The sequence below is a fragment of the Gopherus evgoodei genome, chromosome 20 (assembly GCF_007399415.2).
Source record: "Gopherus evgoodei ecotype Sinaloan lineage chromosome 20, rGopEvg1_v1.p, whole genome shotgun sequence".
Lineage (NCBI taxonomy): Eukaryota > Metazoa > Chordata > Testudines > Testudinidae > Gopherus > Gopherus evgoodei.
Window position 1 is genome coordinate 9,536,759 of NC_044341.1, and position 20,192 is coordinate 9,556,950.

At 52.1% G+C, this 20,192-nt stretch overlaps 1 protein-coding gene across 1 annotated transcript; it reads right to left on the reverse strand.

Annotated features, from left to right (window-relative positions):
- Positions 1–7,122: 7,122 nt before the first annotated feature.
- On the reverse strand, positions 7,123–15,214 carry SLC30A2 (solute carrier family 30 member 2). Its single transcript, XM_030539040.1, has 8 exons — positions 15,148–15,214; positions 13,887–14,101; positions 13,064–13,210; positions 10,741–10,894; positions 9,830–10,001; positions 8,550–8,655; positions 8,267–8,401; positions 7,123–7,582 (listed from the first exon to the last, which is right to left on the reverse strand). Exons 1-8 carry the CDS (start codon positions 15,195–15,197, stop codon positions 7,437–7,439), a joined length of 1,125 nt encoding a protein of 374 aa, XP_030394900.1. The 5' UTR covers positions 15,198–15,214; the 3' UTR covers positions 7,123–7,436.
- Between the last annotated feature and the right edge of the window lie 4,978 nt (positions 15,215–20,192).

The window sequence follows — 20,192 nt, forward strand, 5'->3', positions numbered from 1 at the left end:
TGCAGGAATGATGGACTCTTCCATTTCTTGACCTGCCTTCGGAATCTCAGCCTGTGTATCTTAAGGAAAAGGGGGTGGTATGATGGGATAGCCTAATTTTGGCAATTCATTGATCTTTGATTATTAGTAGGTAAATATGCTCAATGGTCTGTGATGGGATGTTAGGTGGAGTGGGATCTGAGTTACTACAGAGAATTCTTTCCTGAGTGCTGGCTGATGAGTCTTGCCCACATGCTCAGGGTTTAGCTGATCGCCATATTTGGGGTCAAGAAGGAATTTTCCTCCAGGGAAGACTGGCAGAGGCTCTGGAGGTTTTTCGCCTTCCTCTGCAGCCAGGGGCACGGGTCTCTTTCTGGAGGATTCTTTGCACCTTGAGGTCTTTAAACCACGATTTGAGGACTTCAGTAACTCAGACCTAGGTTAGGGGTTTGTTACAGGAGTGGGTGGGTGGGTGAGATTCTGTGGCCTGCATTGTGCAGGAGGTCAGACTAGATGACCATAATAGTCCCTTCTGACCTTAAGTGTATGAGGCTGGTTTTGAATGTATATTCCATTGATTGCCCTGGTCGCAGCCACAATCCCTACTTCAACCCACCAGAAATGCAGGAGCAGAAATAGGTTCTTGTGGAAGTGAGGGAACACAATCCAGGGATCGTCCCTCCCTCTGCTGCCACTAGGGGTCAGCACCTGTCTGTGATACACTGGGGAGTTACTGTAATGTTTGCTCCCTTGATAGGAGTTTGATCTTGTGAATCCAAAACTAATTTAATCTGGAAAAGGCACCAAGGATCTGTTTTATACCCATGCATTTAACAGCTCAGCCTGAAACCCAGTCATCCTCCCATCAGCAGATAGAACTGTTTATTGTCCTCAGATAAAAATAACTGCGGGTGGAGTCTGCTGTGCCTCAGAACAACTATTGTGCCCCGTCTGAATGTGCCACCAAAGGGCCCAGGGAGATGTCTAGAAAATTCGTGTGTCTGTGACTAGCCTTGTCTACCTGTTCTTGCCAATCCACGAGGTCAAAAATCATGAGTCAGGCTCCCAAAATTACAAGACAGGCTTAAAATAATGAGATGTAAAAAGTAGTAAATGGTGCATTTTTTTCTTTGTCTTGGGATGATGGAACATTTCAGGGGTCACATTTTTTCAGATTTTTCACTGCAACCAGGAGAGCTAAAAACTTACTTTTTTATTCCAAGGGAAAGCCAAGAGTCTCACATAATCACCTGACTCCAGGAGCTAGGGCTTTAAGACCAACAGCAACTATCATGCGATTTCTGATTACAATCATCAGGGTTGGCAAGAATGGTTACCAGGCATGTTCTACTCAACACAGCGTCACTAGTGCAAGGCTTGTGGGGTTAACTCACCCTGCACAGCAATTGTATGCACTCAAGAGGGACTTTATTGTTCTTCCTGACGGAAACCTAGCTCAGGCTCTTGGCAGGGCAAAGCAATTACCTCCAAGCCTGTATCATTTCTACGTGTTCCCCTAAAACTTCTCCTAGCATCTAGGGCGACCAGACAGCAAGTGTGAAAAATCAGGACAGGGTGTGTAGATGGGGGATAATAGGAGCCTATATAAGAAAAAGACCCAAAAATCAGGACTGTCCCTATAAAATTGGGACATCTGGTCACTCTAATAGCATCGTTCTGTATTAAGCAAAGGATGGAAGGACTGCAAGCAGTGCACTGGGAACCAGGACACCTGGGTTCTACTTCCAGATGGAGCAGGGAATGGAGCGGCAGAACACCTGAGTTCTCACCTTAACTCGGATTCACTTTGGCCCAGCGTCTCACAGTATTCAGGTACCTTTGAGGCTTTGGCCTTGGTGATTAAAAGGGCTCACTCATTATGGGTGCCCAGTGTGAGACACCTCAGGCTGGATTCTCACCTTGTGTCGAGCACCCCAAATCCTGTTGAATTGAAGTAGGGCCTGAGCTGCAGCGCCTGTTGCTCTCGTGTTACAAGTTGGGTGCTTGGCAAATGGGCACACAGTTAGCAGACGCTTTTGAGAACATAGGTCATAGCTGCCCTGTGCCTCAGTTTCCCATTGGTAAAACAGCTACTCTTCCCTAGCTATACCTCCTTACCTCAGAGCGGTGTTGTGGGGCCTAACGTTCATAAAGCACTTTGAAATCCTTGGCTCAAAGGAGCACGTGTAACCCACACACCTTCGGGGTGGGGTGTTCTGGCCCATCTAGTGGCACCGAGACCACTTAGAGCCTTAACGAACAGCCAGTTTGCTTTCAGCTCATGCACGAAGCCCCAGAGGTCCCCTGTTCGATCCCGCCCGCACGCGGGGTCTGTCGGTGTTACACAAACACAAAGGATTAGCTCTGTTTGCTTTGTATAGTGACACAGGACTGAGTCCTGCTAGTGTCCTAGGAATTAGCTCATTTTCCAGCCTTGAAGCACCCTCTGCAGGCAGCATCCCACTGTCACTGGGCTCCCATATCCCTCCCTGGACTCTAGTGTCCCACTATCTGGAGTGCTGCCCCTGGCAGTAACCCCTCACTCTTAGGGTCTCCCCTCCCCAGGGAACCCCTATCCCCACCTTGCCTCAGTCTGGGCTACTGCCACACACCAACTAACCCCAGCTCCCTGGGGCAGACTGCAGTATAAGCCACTCATCACAGGCAAGGGGGTTTTGGACCTGCTGCCTTTCCCTGCAACCCAGTACCTCTGTGGGGCCTTGGACAAAGCCCTGCAGCCTGGGGACTTGCCAGCCTGGAGCTCCCCAGCCCTGCCTCACTCTAGGCACCCTGAGCTGCTGGCCGGCCTCCCTCTCTGAAAGCAGAGAGAGACTGTCTGCTCCCCCAAGTCCATTGCCCTCTTATATAGGGCGAGCTGCGGCCTGATTGGGTCTTGGCCCAGCTGTGACTACTCCCCAATCAGCCCAGGTTTTCCCCTACCGCAGCCCTCTCCCAGGGCTGTTTTAAGCCCTTCAGGGCAGGAGTGGGGTTACTACCCCACTACACTTTGGCATATAAAGAACCCATGCGGAACTGCGCACTCAGCAAGACAGGGCACTGCTGTGCAGAAATTCATGCTGTTAAAGCACTGCAGCAGCTGTTGCCAGAATTCTTGTGGCACTGCTGTGGGGAAGCTCGCAGCGGAGTCATGTCATTCGGTTTCTGAGCTGAACGAAGGCAGCATTATTAGCGATGAGACCGAGCACCTGAGCGCTTGCTGAGCAGAACCTGCCAATGGCAGAGAAAGCAAGAAGGCCAAACAGAAGGCATTAGCTCCTAATTAAACAGCCATAAACATGGCTTTGGACTAGCCTCAAACAAGAAGATAAATGAGACACAGCAGCTGCTTTTGACACAATCTGTCGAGTACACAGTTAGGTTGCTTCCCGAGTCTCCAGAAGTGATTTGGTTTAAGATTCTCATGTTTATGGGCTCAGAGAAATGATGCTTAGAAATAAAGCTGGAGCGAGGCTGGAAGGAGACAATGAAGTCATGAATAAATCCCGGCGGTGGATTTCCCACTGGAATTTCAGCTGGGCTGAGCTGAAGGAAAGAGCTGATCGTGCTGAGAAAGCTACCAGGCTCCCACCACTTATTTCTGATCATTCAGCCTTTAATTGCTTCCCCATGATACAAATATCTTGCCCTTATCCCTCTCCTCTGCCAGGTTCCACAAACAGGAATTGTCTCTCCCACCATTGAAATGCAGCCTCCTCTGGGGTGGAATGCAGCAGTAATTGTCTCTCTCTCTCTCACACACACACTCTCTCTTTCTCACTCTTACTTTTTTGCAGAGGGAAGTGAAAAATACCCCTGCCAGCTGAAACTGTTGGCAAGCTTTTAGGGAGGCAGATGCCCAAATTGGAATTTAGCCAGGGCCCAGGAGTTAACATCCTGGGACTCTCGTAGAAAGGGGTCCAGGACTGTGTACATAGCTATGAATGGTCAGGGTGGCTGCCTATCTAGAAAGACAGTCTTGCCTAGTGGATATACACAGTTCTAGGAGCAATGATCTCTAGGTTCTTGTTCCAGGACAGCTGCTGGGGGATCTTGGGAAGTCATGTTACCTTGCTGTGCCTCAGTTTCTCCAGCTGTAAAGGGGGATAGTACTAGCTCACCCATAACTGGTGTGTGATGATTCATTAGTTAATATCTAGCAATTTTCTGTATAAGTGCACTTGTTTTTAAGTCTCCCAGCCAAGTCCTAACCAAGCCCAATCTTCTTAGCTAGGGAAGGCTGCGCAAAATCCACGTCTGACGCTGACCCATTTGACTCGCCCACATATTAAAACCCTCTGGGTGAGGTCAGCCTGAGTGTAAGACATGAATGGAGATTCCTCCAGCCAGAGGACCGGATCTGCAGCAGGTATAAATGGATGGCGCACCAACGGACTGCAGCGCTGCTAAGCTGTTTTACACCAGCTGGGCCCTATGCTGATTTCCTGCAGCAGAGGATCAGGCCCTACAAGGTGGAAGCGTCTTCATTAAGGCCAGGGCTTTCCTTGCCTTCGCTGCTTTGAAAAATGACAGCTCCACCAATAGTCCGAGAGAGCCGTAAAAACGCTCTGAGGAGTCTATAAACAATGGGAAGCCAAGCCCGTCAGGAGCGATTATTTCATAAACTGAGCAGCTCATACCCTCTGTGTCGTAAATATCCCTTCACCGTGGCTGCATAAATAACCCCAAGCCAGCCGCACAGTAAGTAATCTTGGGACAATCATTCGTGCAAGGGAGCAGGCCTCGGCGCCCATAAAACATGCCTCTAGGAAGTGCAGAGCACCCATAACTCCAAAGATGTTGATGCCCCACTTGCACTAAAATAATCTGTCGCTTGGGCATTGAGGAACAGACCTATTGATCTTGGGCTGCCGCCCGTGAGTGACCAGAGGCATCCAATCCACTGCACTGTTCATGCCCTTCCTCCCACTGGCTGCAATGCATCTCACTGGCTGTTGGTGGCGTTCACGCGGCACTGCTCTGAGGAAGCTCGCAGCGGAGTCACAGCCAGTTTTGAGCCTAAGAAAAGCAGCGTAGTACAGGTCTGCTGCCTCTTACGCTGGGGTTACATTCCGCAGTCAGCGCGTAAAGCGAAAATCGCGTATAGTCAAAATTACATTGAGTGTGATGGTGGACGGAATCGCCCGCACGACAGAAACAGTATTAAAATGGTTATTTTTCTGGGTTTTTTTGTTTTGTTTTTGCAGATCGCATAAAGCTGAAATCAGGCGTGTTAAATGCGTGTAAGATGCGACAGACCTGTAGAGATGAGGTGCTGAAAGCATCCATCATCCCAAAATCAGTCCCCCTGCTCCTCCTTTCTGCTCTGCAATCTTCATCCACAAGCGTGTGCTGTTAAAAACCGGCTGGGAAGGGAGGGGTGGGAGAGGGAGTTGGCATAAGAGCCAGCGAAGGCCGGATGGGGCCTGATGCGTGAGGTTTGCACCGGTACAGTTGGCAGTTCTGAAACTGCCCCCTCACCTGCGCGGAGACCCAGACGCAGCAGCCCGGCTGCAGCTGGGCACGTGAGTTGCTGGGCTCAGTACGGGGCTAGCTGGGTGGAATTCTACAGCCGGCGGTATACACCAGGCCGGATGAGATGACCTAATGCTCCCTTCTGGCCTTCAAATCCATGCCGCTGTGCCATGCAGCCCGTTACCACCAGGCTCCTCACCCCTGCAGTCTGGGTAAGAGACTGATGGAGCTGGGCCATGGAGGAGCCCTTGGTGTGTCTAGCACGTCCTGCAGGGCCCACAGGGGTAATGCAGCACCCACTACTCCGGGCAATAAAAACCCCACGGCATGGAATACAACTGACTTGGACTGTGGGGCTAGAAACTGCAGCATAACCATTCGGGCTGAGGCTGGACTCAAACTCACAGGGGGTTTCAGAGCCTGGGGTTCCAGCCCCAGCCCAAATGCAATCACGTTTTTTGTTCTCTTTCATTAAGAACGGGAATTTATTTTTCTGTCTGTCAGTGTGAAGCATTTGAACAATAATCACTTCCCATCTGTCCATCCGGTTTCACTTCCTTAACATTCGGATATCGATGCCATTGCTTATCCAGGCAGAGAATCTTGCAGGAAACACGGAAGGCTGCCAATCCCCCATAAGGCCCCCAGTGACTCTCTCTCAGGGAGCGTGTGCAAAAAATGGGGAAGGGTGCAGAGCTTCGGGAAACAAGGGGGCCGTCCTCATTCTGGGAGAATGGGGCTGCTTGAAATCCCAGCAAGGTCAGAAAGCCAACAGCTGCCTGCAGCAGCATCACGAGCTCAGCTCTCGTGGAGCAGGGGGTTGCATGCACAACTGTCAGCTGGGGCTGGACAGCTTTTGCTCTCAGCGATGGATTGCAGGCATCTGTCCCTCTTTGCAGTGCTTTCGGGGGGGGGGGCTTTTCACTGCTGGTTGTTTTGAAGTGGAAGTTTGCAGGGGAAAGAAAATGGAAAGGGACGATTGGCTTTGGGGGAAGCCACAATGCAGCTGGGGCCTGGGTTTATTCTGGTGGAGGTCATTAGCTATGCCCTAAGGTAGGTCTGCACTGCAATCAAAGGGCTGCTGACTTGGACTCACAGGGCTTGGGCTGCCGGGCTAAAAAGTGCAGTTAAAATTAAATAAAATGTGTTTTTAGTGGAGTGCAAACCAATTGACTAAAATAGAGCAAGTTATGGCCAGAACAGTGGCTGCTACAGAAAGTGAGCAGATTTTTTTTCTCTCTACTAAAGGGCGTACAAAGTATACATGTGCGTTTCTGATATCTGCGTTAAGGCTCCAAAACGGCTAACTCAGGGTTTGGGATTGGGATGATCTTGCTGTATTATTGCCTGATTGTTCTAAACTTAATATACATTTAAAATATGGCTTTAAGTGGTGTTTGTATATATATATATTTTCTTTCTTTATATAGGAATTGGAGACAGTGCTCCTGCCAGCTAATTTCTAAGTTGTTAGCTGCAAAAAACCTAGAGTTCTCGGGTGCCTAAGTAGCCCCTGGAATCCTAGTTAAAGCTGCATCGCCCCCAAAATGTGAAATGGCCCCCTTGGATCAGACTAGACGTTCCCAATGTTCCTATGGCAAACCAAGCAGACGAGAGCACTCCGAGGAGTGGACATGCCTCTCACACGGAGCATGAAGCCAGAGGGACAGAGTCATTTGAGCTGCTTTATTTTCAGAATATTAAAAGTGATGCTCCCTGTTCGGGATGGGATGAAAGTCAAATAAAAAGAAAAGAAAAGAAAATGTTACGGTCTCTCTAAGACAGTGCAGGAGAGAACATGGTCATATCACCTCATCCCAATGCCCCAGGGATTGGCATCCTGCTGCCTCCAAACGGGCACTTGACCACGGCTCGTCCTTATTCTGGGCAGCAGCAAAGGCGCTCTGAGGTAGCAGCGTTCCCAGGACGGTTGGTCCACAGGTGGTCATCAATCCCCCCCCATGCCTCCCAGTGTGGAGAGATGGTCAGTCAGAGGGGCTCTGGCACTCCCGGCAGTCTCTCATGTCCTCCGAGTAGTTCTCAATCTGGATGGTGGTGGTATGGAAGTTGAACGCCCCTTGCAGTTGGGAACTAGCCTCCTTCAAGATTGTCTGTGCGTCGGCGTTTTCATCTGGAACGAACACAAGCATGGAGGCTGGAGAGGTCACGTCATGGGGTAAAGACCTGGCCTTTGAGCCTCCCAGGGTGCACTAGCCGGATCTGCCTAGACCAATCAGTTAGTTTGCAGGGCCTTAAACTGTATAATTTGGGGGGCAGAGAATCACATTCTCTTATCTAAGCGAGACTACGCAAAATCCAGCCAAACCACAAAGGTCTCTTGGGGTGGAAACTTGTGCAAAGCCACCAAAAAAAAAGGCTCCAATTTTGTACTAACGGATCATGAGCTTCAGGGTGAATCTAAGCAGAGCTCAGAGCTGGACGCAAAACCAGGCGAAGCCAGTGAAGCATCGCAGAATCTCCCAGGATCCTCCACTGCCAACAGCTTTTCTGCCAAGAGTGCTTGACCCAGGGTACAATCCAATGCCACTGAAGCAATGGGAGCACTTCTATCAAGTCCTAAATGTGTGCAGCCTTATTGTAAACATGTTGGTCCCAGGATATTAGCAGACAAATGGGTGAAGAAACATCTTTCATTGGACCAACTCCTGTTAGCTCGAAAGCTCGTGTCTTTCACCGACACAGTCCTGAAGAAGAGCTCGAAGGCTGGTTTCTTTCACCAACAGGAGTTGGTCCAATAAAAGATATTCCCTCACTCACCTTGTCTCTCTAATGGGCAGGCAGGGCAGATACTTACTGATAGCTATATGGACTGACAGCACCGGGTGCGACACAGTCAGGGCCCAGATGTGCAGGCTGTGAAGAGCTTTCACACCATTGACGGACAGCAAGATCTCCTTCACGTTGTTAAAATCCACCCCTTTTGGGGTACCTTCAAGACAGCAAGAGGCACACAGGGTCAGAGCCGCACATCAGCAGGAAACGGAGGTGCCCTGTAACCCACGGGAGAACACACCACAGCGACAGGACCAGGTTAACCAATCGTTCACTTAACTACCCTGCTCTGTAGAGTTCCTTACCTTCCATCAGCACAAGGACAACATCCCGGAGGATGGTCAGCGTCGTTCCAAGGACCAGGATTGAGAACAGGAAGGTACAGATGGGGTCTACGTATTTATACTCTGGCTGGTGGGAGGAGGAAAGCTGTTACTTGGTGTATTTAATTTAAAGCTCACAAATGCCTCTTACTCAAACAGGCCATGTAATCTCATTACAAAATGCTAAGTGGTTTCCTTCCTAAGCTACTGAGCTTCGTTCCAAATGAAAATTCCAATTTTCCTCTTGTAGTTACACCGTGTGTGGTGACCGCTGAGCAGATCACAAGCTCAGCAGAGGTGCAGCCCAGTCACTGCTTGGATGGGAGGCCATCAGGGAACAGCCAGGTGCCAATAATTCAAAATGTTGCACAGTTTCCTCTGAGTAAGAGCTAGTCTGCACCAGAAAGGGTTTGCCAGCGGAGCTCTACTGGCAAACCATCCTCGTGTAGAAGCAGTTTATACTGTCAAAAAAAAGTGTCTCAGGATCTCTTATCCCCCTTTTTGCCAGTCTAACTGTACATGTGAAACTCTGAGCAGTATAATAATGTTGCAAATAAAAATCACATCCCTAAGTGACATTACTATGCTGGCAAAAGTGTTCAGTATAGACCTGGCCTGAGTTGTTGACCTAATGCCCCAGCATAGCGTCACCGGACCTCATGCCTCCTTTCTGATGAGAAGAGAAGCAGAGATCCTGACCATGTGTGGACAACCCTATAGCACAGAACTGGGGCATCAGCATTAGTGTCTCAGCTAAGTTCTAACTTGGACAGTACATCTCTGCATTCCCCGGAAGTTTCAAGTTAAAGCAGAATCCCTCACTTCCTATCCTACATGGTTGTGCAATGCTGCTAGGCAGCTGCTGCATGGCATTCCAGAGGTGGCTGCATTTTTGTGGTGGGGGAAGTAAGTGAAATGCAATTAAAAAAAATCCATATATAATTTGTGTTCTGCCACTAAGTTCCTCTGTGTCCTTGGGCAAGGCATTCAGGGAAGCGAAGGCAGAGAGATTAAGTGACTTTCTCAGGGACAGAGAGGGAATTACCAGCAGAGCAAAGATAAGAGTGCAAAAAATCCTGGCTCCCAGTCCTGTGCTCAGACCACACCTTCCTGCCAAAGGAGTTCCTCTTCCTTCCTCCACCTGGGACAGCACACGTCATGCTCCAACTCCCATGCCACACCAGATGAAAGACACATACATCGCACAGCAGGGAGTTTCCAGCCTTCTGCGCCCAAGACACTCTTGGCAACAGAGCCCGTACCTTGAAATATATGATGTATGCAGCTACCAGGACGCCAACGCTCTGCAGTAGGTCCCCGACCACATGGATAAAGGCGGCCTGGACGCTGGTGTTCTGCTGCTTGCTGTGTCCGTGGTGGCTATGGCCATAGTGGCTGTGCCCGTGACCCGACTGGTGAAGAGTGACTCCCATTCTGCGGGGAAAGATGGAGCAGCGAGGTCATCGAGCGAGGCACCTCAATCCACAGCCTCCTCCCATGCCTTCTGCACCAATCAAGGCAAGCCCTGCCTGCAGAGGGACAAAGCCACCTTCCCTCCATCTCCCCGTGCAGGGTTCAGCGCTCGGTTCCACCCTGCTCTCGCTACCGGCTTCTGACCCAGACTGCGACATATGGTGCTAACCACAGATGCTCTGGCCTGCAGACAGCCTGGAGCCCTGACATAGAGGGAGGCTCAGATCCTCAGTCCTATGCTCCACCGCATGGGTCAAACTAAACCCCTGTCTGGTAGTTCCCAGTAGAGGCAGAGGAGACAGCTGAGAACCCTGAGCATCCTTGGTGGCCCAGATTTTAGACACTAGCTCCAAGGTGGGGTTAGAGGTGAAGAGGAGCACAGAGCCCTGCATAGCCACTTCCAAACTCACTTGCAAAATCCCTTCTGGCATTCTACCAACCAAGGGCCCGCCCCTGCTCCCAGTGGAGATCAACAGCCAGACTCCCAGGGGCTTCCCATGGGAGCAGGATTGGGCCTCGGGAGACCGCTAATCCCAGGATTAATGGCCTGTTTGGCAGGCTTTTCAGACTGGCCAGAAGAAACATTCCAGTGTGAGGGATTAACCTTTGCAATGTGACCAGCAATGAATGAACCTTCCCGCATGCGCCCCCTTGCCCCGGAGCGTTCTCAGCCGAGGGCCAGTAACCTGGCCGGACGTACATGATATTCACCGCCACAGCGCAGGCAGAGGTGATGAGCATGGCGCCCCCTTCGATCTCGTAGTTGTTCGAGAGCAGACGCTCCACTGCCAGATAAACCAAGACTCCGGTCACCACCCAGATCGACAGCACCGAGAGCAGGGCCCCCAGGATCTCTGCAGAGAAAGCCCGGCCCGCACAGGCTTAGAGAGCAAGAAACACACAGCAAATCCTTCTCCAGACACCCAGCGCTCACCACACTGGGAGATGGCAGCCACAGAGCCTCATGCAGGGACTTCTCGGCTTCACAGCTGCCTCCCCAGGGCTGCACAGGATCCCAGATTCCCCCAGCACCAGGGACAGACAGCAGGGTCTGTGGCAAGCTGCTTCCGTTGGCCTTATGCAGCTCCTGCACCAGGGGAAACTGCAACTCCTTTATGGTCCATATATACCACTGGAGCAGCATATGGGGGCTGGCGCTGGGGGTGTGTGTGCAGAATTGACCCCTGTTTACAGGGGAAATATACTGGCAGAGCTCTAGCAGAATAATGATTCTTCCACTCTAGCTATGCTGGTCAATTTCCCCAGATGGACTAGTTCTAAATGTGTTTAACAATTCTAAGTCACACACTCATCGTTAATTGCTTCTGATCCACACATCCCCTCCAGCCCCTCGGCTTGTCAATTATACCACCTTACTCTCCCCTAGTGCCCATTATTGAAATATAGCTGACGTGTCCTCTCTGACTTCAGCTCTCTGGGCAGTACACTCTCCCAGCATCGTTAAAGCTACACAACCCCGCCTAGTGTGGCTGCCCTGATGCTGGTATAGAGGTGCGTACCCCTGTATCATTTCTAGCTGTAAGGGAGGGGGATGAGCTATGCCAGAACAAGGTCTGCTCTGCACAGATTTTGTACCAGTTTATTTCACTCAGAAGTGTCGTTTTTAAACCAGGTTACTCTGGTACAGTTGCAGGTGTGGATGCCGTTATATCTTCCCCTATGGAAATAAGCTATTTATTAGATCAGCACCTTTATACGGGTAAAACTGCACCCATACTAAGCGGGTACCACTTCAACTATCCCAGGATGGTTTAAACAATACAACTTTTGAGTTTAGCCGCGGCCTAATGGATCTTTACCCCAACAGGGCTACATACGTGTGAGGGGCGGTACAGATTTAACTCTTTCCATGAAATGGCGCCTCCCCAACTGAAATTATGATAGCGGCACGACACCTAAGCCCAGGCCAGGCCTCAGTCTGCAAGGCTCGCGGTCCAGCACCTTTCACAGCACTAGCTCAATGTTAGGAAAAAATGTATGATGTCAAGATGACGACAGCGGAGAAACACCATGGAGATGACCGGGAATGGAGAGGGGCGAAGCGGACCGGGTGTCTCACATGCCAGAGGGAGAGAGAGACAAAGGGAGGCTGGGAAAGAGAATGCGAACAGACCTTTAACAACTGCAGCACTAAAGGGAATTTAGAGAACAAAGGCAGCTGGAGGTTTCCCTGCCCTTGAGCAGATAGTGCGGGGGGTGAGGAAGAAATCTACCCCGCACACGGGCTTTCAGCTGTTGCATTTCCCAGGAAGCTCTCCTTGGCGGTTTCAGCAAAGCCCTTCTCCTGGTTAGAAGTGTAGCTAAGCGATGAGCAAACTCTACCTTGGGCAGGTCGTCCTCAGATGGACGGTAGTAGGGGTGGCCTTTAAAGGAGGGAGGGAATTACTGTGTCCAAATACCAGATCAGAACAAGGGAAGGGGAACATCCCATTCCAGCAGGAGTGCCACAGGGCTGGTTACAACCGGACCCAACGTGATGGCGAAGTACTTGCTGCCAGAAGGACCCAGTGGCTCAGCATGGGTGTCTGCGGGGGTAGGGTCCCACAGGGGTCACTAATGATCGTAGAGCCAGAAGTACCAACGATCCTGGAACCGTGGATGCACAGGGGCAGCAAAAAGGAACAATCGCAAGGCTCCACTGCTCGGGGGAGTTAGCAAACAGCTTGCACTTCGAGCTACTGCAATAGAGCTGCAGATGATTTCTGTGCATTCAGGTGTGTGCTCCACTGGGTTGGGTCTGTTGGATTAGCCTGCGTTGGCTGGATGGGACTTGTGTCGGATCGTGATATCTTTCCCATCCCCCACTGCTCTGCAAATGTCCCTCCCTCCCAGCTCCATTCAGGAGCCTTTGCAAATCCCACACCAAGGAAGTTCCCTTCCTTTCAGATAAACTCTGCAGCAGAAAGGAGCATTGTTAGATGTCACCACACCCAGTGTTGTTCTTCCATGGAGCACCTGGGCTTCATACCCAGCCCTGGAGGGGAATCCACTCGGCAAGTTACCTGCTCGGTGCCAGCCAAAGTTCATAGTTTTGGTAGCCGGCCGCGAGGCCATCCACAGGGAAAAGAGACTGATCATCATGCTGGCGAAGTCCGTTAGCAGGTGGGCTGCGTCTGTCATGATGGCCAGGCTGTGGGCCAGGTATCCCCCTGAAGTCACGGAGGAGAAAGAATGAATCCTCAGCACTGACGCTGCCCCTACACCCTTCACAGACCAGTGCTGAGGAAACCCTGAAGAAAGATCAGAGTCCATGTGATGGTGGGCTCCTGAGACCAGAGAGGCTCCTGGTTATCACCAGAGCCTGCTGCAAAATACTCAGCTGGGTTTTCGTTGCGTCTGTCCCAGCAGAACCCCTGATTGCTGGAGCCTGCCCTAGTGCCAGCAGTGGGGCTATGAGCTGATGTGACTGTCTGTATCCCTCCCCTATGGCCCCACGCTAAAGGTGACTTTGAGACAGCCTACGTACTTCAGTCTAGTGAAGGGCAGCCTCGGCTATCATGCTGTTCACCCGGCCACTTTAACACAGGCCCCAATTCTTCCCCATAGCAGTTTTTGCCGCCAATTTCAACGGGCTTAAGATCAGGTTTGATCCTACCAAGTGCCCATCTTGCAGGATCAAGCCCTTACCCAGATGCACAATTATATTTTTGGGATTTGCTCTTTGAACAATGAAATGCAACCACTTCTAGGACAGACCGCGGCAGCTGTTTAATAGCCACACATAACAATTTAGGGAGGAGGTGGAGAAGAATCTCTCATCCAATTTAGCTGTTCCAGCATCTTGGCTCAAGGAAGCCATACGACATGGCTATTTTGGCATCTTACCTATGACTTCTCCAGTCATGAAGACCAGGCAGATCACGGATGCGATATAGAGTTTCCTTCGAGCCCGCTGCTTTTCAGAACCATAGTGGCTGCCAGCAGCCCGGCTGGAATGACAATGCTGGTTCCCCGGGAGGCCCAGCTCGATGGAGGATGTGTCTGGAATGTACTTGAGCATGGAATTGTGAAAGTTCTTCTCAGAGAAGCTCAGATAGGACCTGAATGGCAGAGAGTCACCATTACTGACCACCCTCGGGAGCTGCTGGCTGAGACACTCGGGGAGAGGGGGAACGAGATTTCCAATTGAAATTAAAATGATGCCCCTTTGTGCCCAAGGCCCTTCCCTTCCAGCCCCCCAAAGGAAATGTGCCCCAGGGTTTTCAAGAGAAGCTAGGGATTTCTGGGTGCCCACCTTGAGGATGCTTAATTCTCAGACCATGCTGGAGCACTGTCTCTGAAAGCCAGACCCTTGGTGGCATCTCCTGTTGGGCACCCCAAAATCACCAGTCACTCTTGAAAGCCCTGGCCCAAGCCTAGCTAGTCTCCCCTGCTTGAAAACGCCCCTCCATCCAGGAAGGAATGGATGCTCTAAAGCATGAGACTCCCACCCCTTCCTTCTTTCACTCATTACTCACTCCCTGCCCAGCAAGCCCTCCTCTTCCCCCTTAACACCCTAAAGGAACCACAGTTATTCCATCTGTAGCCCCCACTTCCAAGTTCCCCCCAATAAGGGGCAGCACATGGAGACAGTTGATGGTTTGGTCCCCCAGACCAAATTATTGGGGGGCCCTTCTGTGTCAGAGACACCCTCTCCCCCCAGAAAGGCAGAGAGGCTCCAGAGCCAGCGAAGCTGTTGAGCCAGAAGCAGGTGCCCTGGAACCCAGATCCTCAAAGCTTGGTAGGTGCTTAACACCCATTGGCATTGATGGAAGCTGGGCACCTAAATATCTTTGGAGATGTGGGCCTGGTGGCCTGGAATGAGTGAGAGGAGGCTGCAGCAAGGCTGGGCTCTCTCCCTGGGGTCCCACAGTGCAAGGGGGAGCCAGGCCAGCCCAGGAGCTGCAGAGCTGGGCTGGAGGAAGCACTGAGATACCTTGCAAGAGAAGGGGAGCTGGGGGACGGTGTAGGGGGAGGGTGCCATGGGGGAAGAAAGGGAGCTGGGGTTTGTTACCGGGCCTGGGAGGAGGCTCAGAAGCGGAGGGGGCGGGAGAATACAATTGCCCCCCTGGGGGGGGTAACTGAAGGGGGAGAAATTGCCCCTCACCTGTCGCTGGGCTCCTCCAGCAGGTGCCGTTTCTCCTCCCCATCCGCCATCCCCACCTGCCGGGGCGCGCTCGGCTCCGGGTCCCCTCCGAGGGTCCCCCTGCTCCAGCCACCCCCCGCGCCGGGCTCGCAGCTGCCTCTTTATCTGGCCCCGGCCGCGGCCCGTGTGAAGCGCCGGGGACCCGTGTGCAAAAGGCCCGGCGGGGGCGGCGAGCTCCGGCCAGGCCGGCTGCAAACTTTGCAGAGCTGCCTCCCTCCTCGGGGGCCGGATACCCCGGCAGCCCGCCCGGCGGGGAGCCCAGAGAGCCCCCGGCTGGCCACTCCCGTGCGCTCCGCCGGGCGCATTGCACCTGGAGAGACCGCGCGCCTCCCCCCCGCCGGGCCCAGCCCTGCCTGGGGGAGAGGGTCTGGCTGCGCACCCCCTGGGCATGCTCCAGCCCCGAGTCTCCCAGCCCAGCCTCCCCCTTCTCGGAGAGAGGGCTCGGGACTGACGAGGCAGGGGTCCCGCTGCCCCAATCCCCCCATGGCCCAGTTACCGCCTCCCATCCGCCCCCCGCTGGAGCCCGGCGCACTCCACCTAGCAACTGAGAACGAAGCTTGCTGGTCCCCCAGCTCCATCCTGTCCTGACACCTGGCGCCCAGGGAGCAAGACTTCCACAGGGCAAACCTCCTGCCAGCCACATAGACCTCCAGGAGCTTAGCAAACTCCGAGCCACGTGTGAAATATCTGAAATCCCCCAGCGGTTCCTGCTGCGTCCCCCTTCCCCACACCTTCGCCCCCAGTGCCCCGGGGAAGAAGGAATGGGAAACCTTGGCTGAATTAGACCTTGGAGCAGTTTAATGGATAGCTGCTTTTAAATCGGTTTAGTTGAACCAGTGCAAATCCCTGTGTGAACCCTCTTAAACTGGTTTTGAACCTGGTTCCTTTAATTGAAGTGATTTAAATGAAGGTGGGTTGAATTTAATTTAAATCTTGTTTAAACTGAGGTGGTTGGAGTTTAACCCTGGCTTGAATGCAAATGGGTTTAAATCCATTCAATAGCGTCCACATGGGTTTCACTAAACCAGTTTAAGAGCATATCTTTAGTTAAACTGGTGACAGAGACAACCCTAACAGAAACAGTGGTAGGGCTTTTGAGATATTCATGTAGCCATCCAATGTAGCTTGTGTTTGAAATGCACTGGTTTTTGGCCACGATCCTGCAAAAACGTATGCTCGTGAGTAACATCTGTTGAGTTCAGTAGGACCAACTCACCTGCATAAAATGACTTCTGTCCAGGAGCGGCCCCAGGGTTTTTGGCGCCCTATGTGGGGGTCCTTCCGCACTCCCGGTCTTCGGGGCACTTCAGCGGCGGGTTCTGGAGCAAGTGAAGGACCTGCCGCAGAATTGCCGCCGAAGACCTGGAGCATGGAAGGACCCCCCGCCGCTGAATTGCCGCCGAGAGCGGCAAAATGCCACCCTCCCAAATCTTGGTGTCCTAGGCAACTGCCTAGGTTGCCTAAATGGAAGTGCCGGCCCTGCTTGTGTCTATAAGCTTTGTAGAATAGGGCCCTGGATTGTAAACTTTGAAGCACAGATCCCCTTTCCTCTATCAACCGTGCAGATGCTGCTCGATAAATAAGTGATCTCCTCTAAGGTAACTTGGGGATACACAAAATGTGCTGTTTGTAACCTCCCTCTATGTCAAGCTCTTTGGCTCTGTTTACAGTAGGAACATAGTCTAAGAATTCTTCACACAACACACAGTTAACCTGTGGAACTCCTTGCCAGAGGATGCTGTGAAGGCCAAGACTATAACAGGGTTCAAAAAAGAACTAGATAAGTTCATGGAGGATAGATCCATCCAGAGCTGTCCCATCCATAGGGCAGACTGGGACCGGCCCCATGCTTTGGGGGGCTCTGTGCTTCAGGACGATGCAAGTGGAGGACAGACAGGGTGGCCCAGAGGACTAGCAGGGAGCCTGGAGCTGGCAGCAGGGGTCAGGCCCACCTCCCGGACTCACCCCTCGGGTTCAGGCTCAGTCTCTGCGGCAGCCCCAGCCCGCTCCGCTCTATCCAGCTCCTGGAGTCGCCTGCCGTTGCAGGGTCCTACCAACCCCCAAGACCCTGACCTTGCCCTTCCACCTCGGACAGACCCTTCCTTTTTCCAGCAGGACCCTCCACCAGCACAGGGGCCCCCTCGCCCCAGCACAGGTGAGTGCCAGCCAGTAGTCCCCATTGTCCCTTGCCCGTCGCGCAGCACTGTCCCCCGCCAGTGTCCCACACCCAGGGCCGGCACTACCATTTAGGCAGCCTAGGCAATCGCCTAGGGCACCAGAATAATTGGTGGGCGGCATTTTGCTGGAGGGGGGCGGTAGGCAGCTCTGGTGGAGCCACCGCAGTCCTGCCTGTGGACAGTCGGCTCCTCGCGCGGCTCCGGTGGACCTCCCGCAGGCACGACTGCAGCAGCTCCACCAGAGCCACGGAGCACCGGACCCTCTGCAGGCACCACTGCGGCAGCTCCACTGGAGCCGCGGGACCAGCGCGCGGGGTGCCAAAATTTCCGTCCGCCTAGGGCGCTCAAACCCCTAGCACCGGTCCTGCCCGCACCTCCACTTTCCACTGCCCTTTCTCCGTTCTTCCAGCACTGGGTGGGGTCCTCCAATGCCACCTCCAGGCCAGGGCCAGCCCTTATCATCCCTCTGCCTCAAGGTCCTCCTTGCCTTACAGTTCTCCAGCCTTGGGGTCCCCTTCCCCACAGTACCAGGACCCAGGGTCCCACAACTCTGCTCTTTCCACCACCCACCAGGACTGGGGTCCTCCATCCATCTGCTTTTCAGCCTCCCCTCCCCCTCCCAGCCAGAGAAAACAGATTTTAGAGTCCCTCCTCCATGCTGGAGGGTCCTGGGGTCCCCCAGCACCGGGCACATATAAGCCCTCCAAGAGCCACCCAGTTCCTGAGACATGGGCTCTCAGTGTTGCGAATTTGTAATTAAATTTAAAAATAATCCTCTGAAAGAAGCAAGACCATACACACCGGGAAGTGAGTTTGCTGCAAGCAGGTTCAGGAAGGTGGATTTCAGAATGTAAGCGGTGTGACTTTGAGCACGATCGCTGAGGGGTTTTGTTTTTAATCATATGAACTTCATTATAATTATAAAAAAGAACTACAATAGAGCATAACGTTATAATTAGACAGCTGGGCGCTATCAATATTTAACCTGCGGCCAGCAGCTGCCCCTGAAGTTCACTGTAACCAGATTTCACCTGTATAAAAAATGTTGAGAGGCCCCATACAGGCTTATTTGCCCCAGGGCCCAGCATCTCCCTAAGGATGGCCCTGGATCCATCAATAGCTTTTAGCCAGGATGGGCAGGGATGCAAAACCAACACCATGTACTAATGGTAGCGACATTGGGAGCCAATGCACAGATGGGTCACTAGCTGCTGCTGGTCTTTTTAAGATCATGTCATTTTGACCAGCAGTTCTCAACCAGGGGTCTGGGGCCCCCTGGGGGGCTGCGAGCAGATTTCAGGGGATCCACCAAAATAAACCAGAGAACAGGGCCAGCGTTAGATTCATTGGGCCCAGGGCAGAAAGTTGAATCCCACCCCAGGGACCATAGGGTTTGGGATGAAGGAGTCCTGCTGGCCACCAGGGCCTGTGGGACCGGGTCCAGACACAGGCATTCCTTCCCCTGGAAGAGACGGCTCCTTTGCCCTGGGAAGGGCGGTGGGGGCTTGATTGAACATAAGAACAGCCATATTGAGTCAGACCAAAGGTCCATCTAGCCCAGTATCCTGTCTACCGACAGTGGCCAAAGGCAGGTGCCCCAGAGGGAATGAACAGAACAGAGAACTATCAAGTGTTGCCCATTCCCAGCTTCTGGCAAACAGAGGCTAGGGACACCACCCCTGCCCAGCCTGGCTAATAGCCATTGATGGACCTACCCTCCATGAACTTATCTAGTTCTTTTTTGAACTCTGTAATAGTCTTGGCCTTGACAACATCCTCTGGCAATGAGTTCCACAGGTTGACTGTGCATTATGTGAAGAAATACTTCCTTTTGTTTTTTTTAAACTTGCTGCCTATTAATTTCATTTGGTGTTCCCCAGTTCTTGTGTTATGAGAAGGAATAAATAACACTTCCTTATTCACTTTCTCCACACCGGTCATGATTTTATAGACCTCTATCATATCCCACCTTAGTCATCTCTTTTCCTAGCTGAAAAGTCCAAGTCTTATTAATCTCTCCTCATGCAGAAGCTGTTCCATCCCCCTAATAATTTTTGTTGCCCTTTTCTTAACATTTTCCAATTCCAATATATCTTTGCATGCAGTATTCTAGATGTGGGCTACCATGGATTTATAAAGAGGCAATATGATATTTTCTGGGGTGTGTGTGCATGCACCAGTCATTAGATCTGGTGTGTGTGTGTGTGTGTGTGTGTGTGTGTGTGTGTGTGTGTGTGTGTGTGTGTGTGCATCAGTCATTAGATCCAGGGTGTGTGTGATATTGGATTGTGTGTGTGTATATGTGTGTGTATCAGTCATTAGATCCAGGGTGTGTGTGTGATATTGAATCATATGTGTGTGTGCGTGTGTGCGTGTGTGTGTGTGTGCGCGCGCGCATGCATCAGTAATTAGACCTGGGGTGTGTGTGATATTGGATCGGGGGGAGGGGTTGCGTGTAACATCGAACACAGTATATTTGTGCCTGCCTGTCTGAGTGTGAGCACGTGTGCACAAGCAGACCCATGACACATCCCAGCTGGCTCAGCAGGCTGGGCCATTGCCACGTGCCCTGAACTCTGGGAGCGGTGCCTCTGGCAGGGCAGTGCAACAGGAGAAGGAGGGGGAGCACTGTGAAAATATTTTCCATGGCTTTGCCTGAAGTCATTCTGGGATTTCTGAAAAAAACGTGCTGTATACTTTCAGGGCTGCATCACAAGTGGCCGGGATTATGACTAGCCCACTTTCCTTCATTGACTCAGCTTGCGCCAAAGATCATTATTTAGCCGGGGCTCAAAACATGCTCAGAACTTTCCACTAGTACAAACCACA

Bases quoted from the DNA above. Each gene is read 5' to 3' on its own strand.
- SLC30A2 (XM_030539040.1), bottom strand. From the start codon at position 15,197: ATGGCGGATGGGGAGGAGAAACGGCACCTGCTGGAGGAGCCCAGCGAC. The intron at 10,002-10,740 runs GTACGTCCGGCC...CTTTCCCCGCAG, and splicing joins GCTGTGGCGGTGAATATCAT to AATGGGAGTCACTCTTCACC. The intron at 7,583-8,266 runs GTAAGTATCTGC...TGTTCGTTCCAG, and splicing joins GTCAGTCCATATAGCTATCA to ATGAAAACGCCGACGCACAG.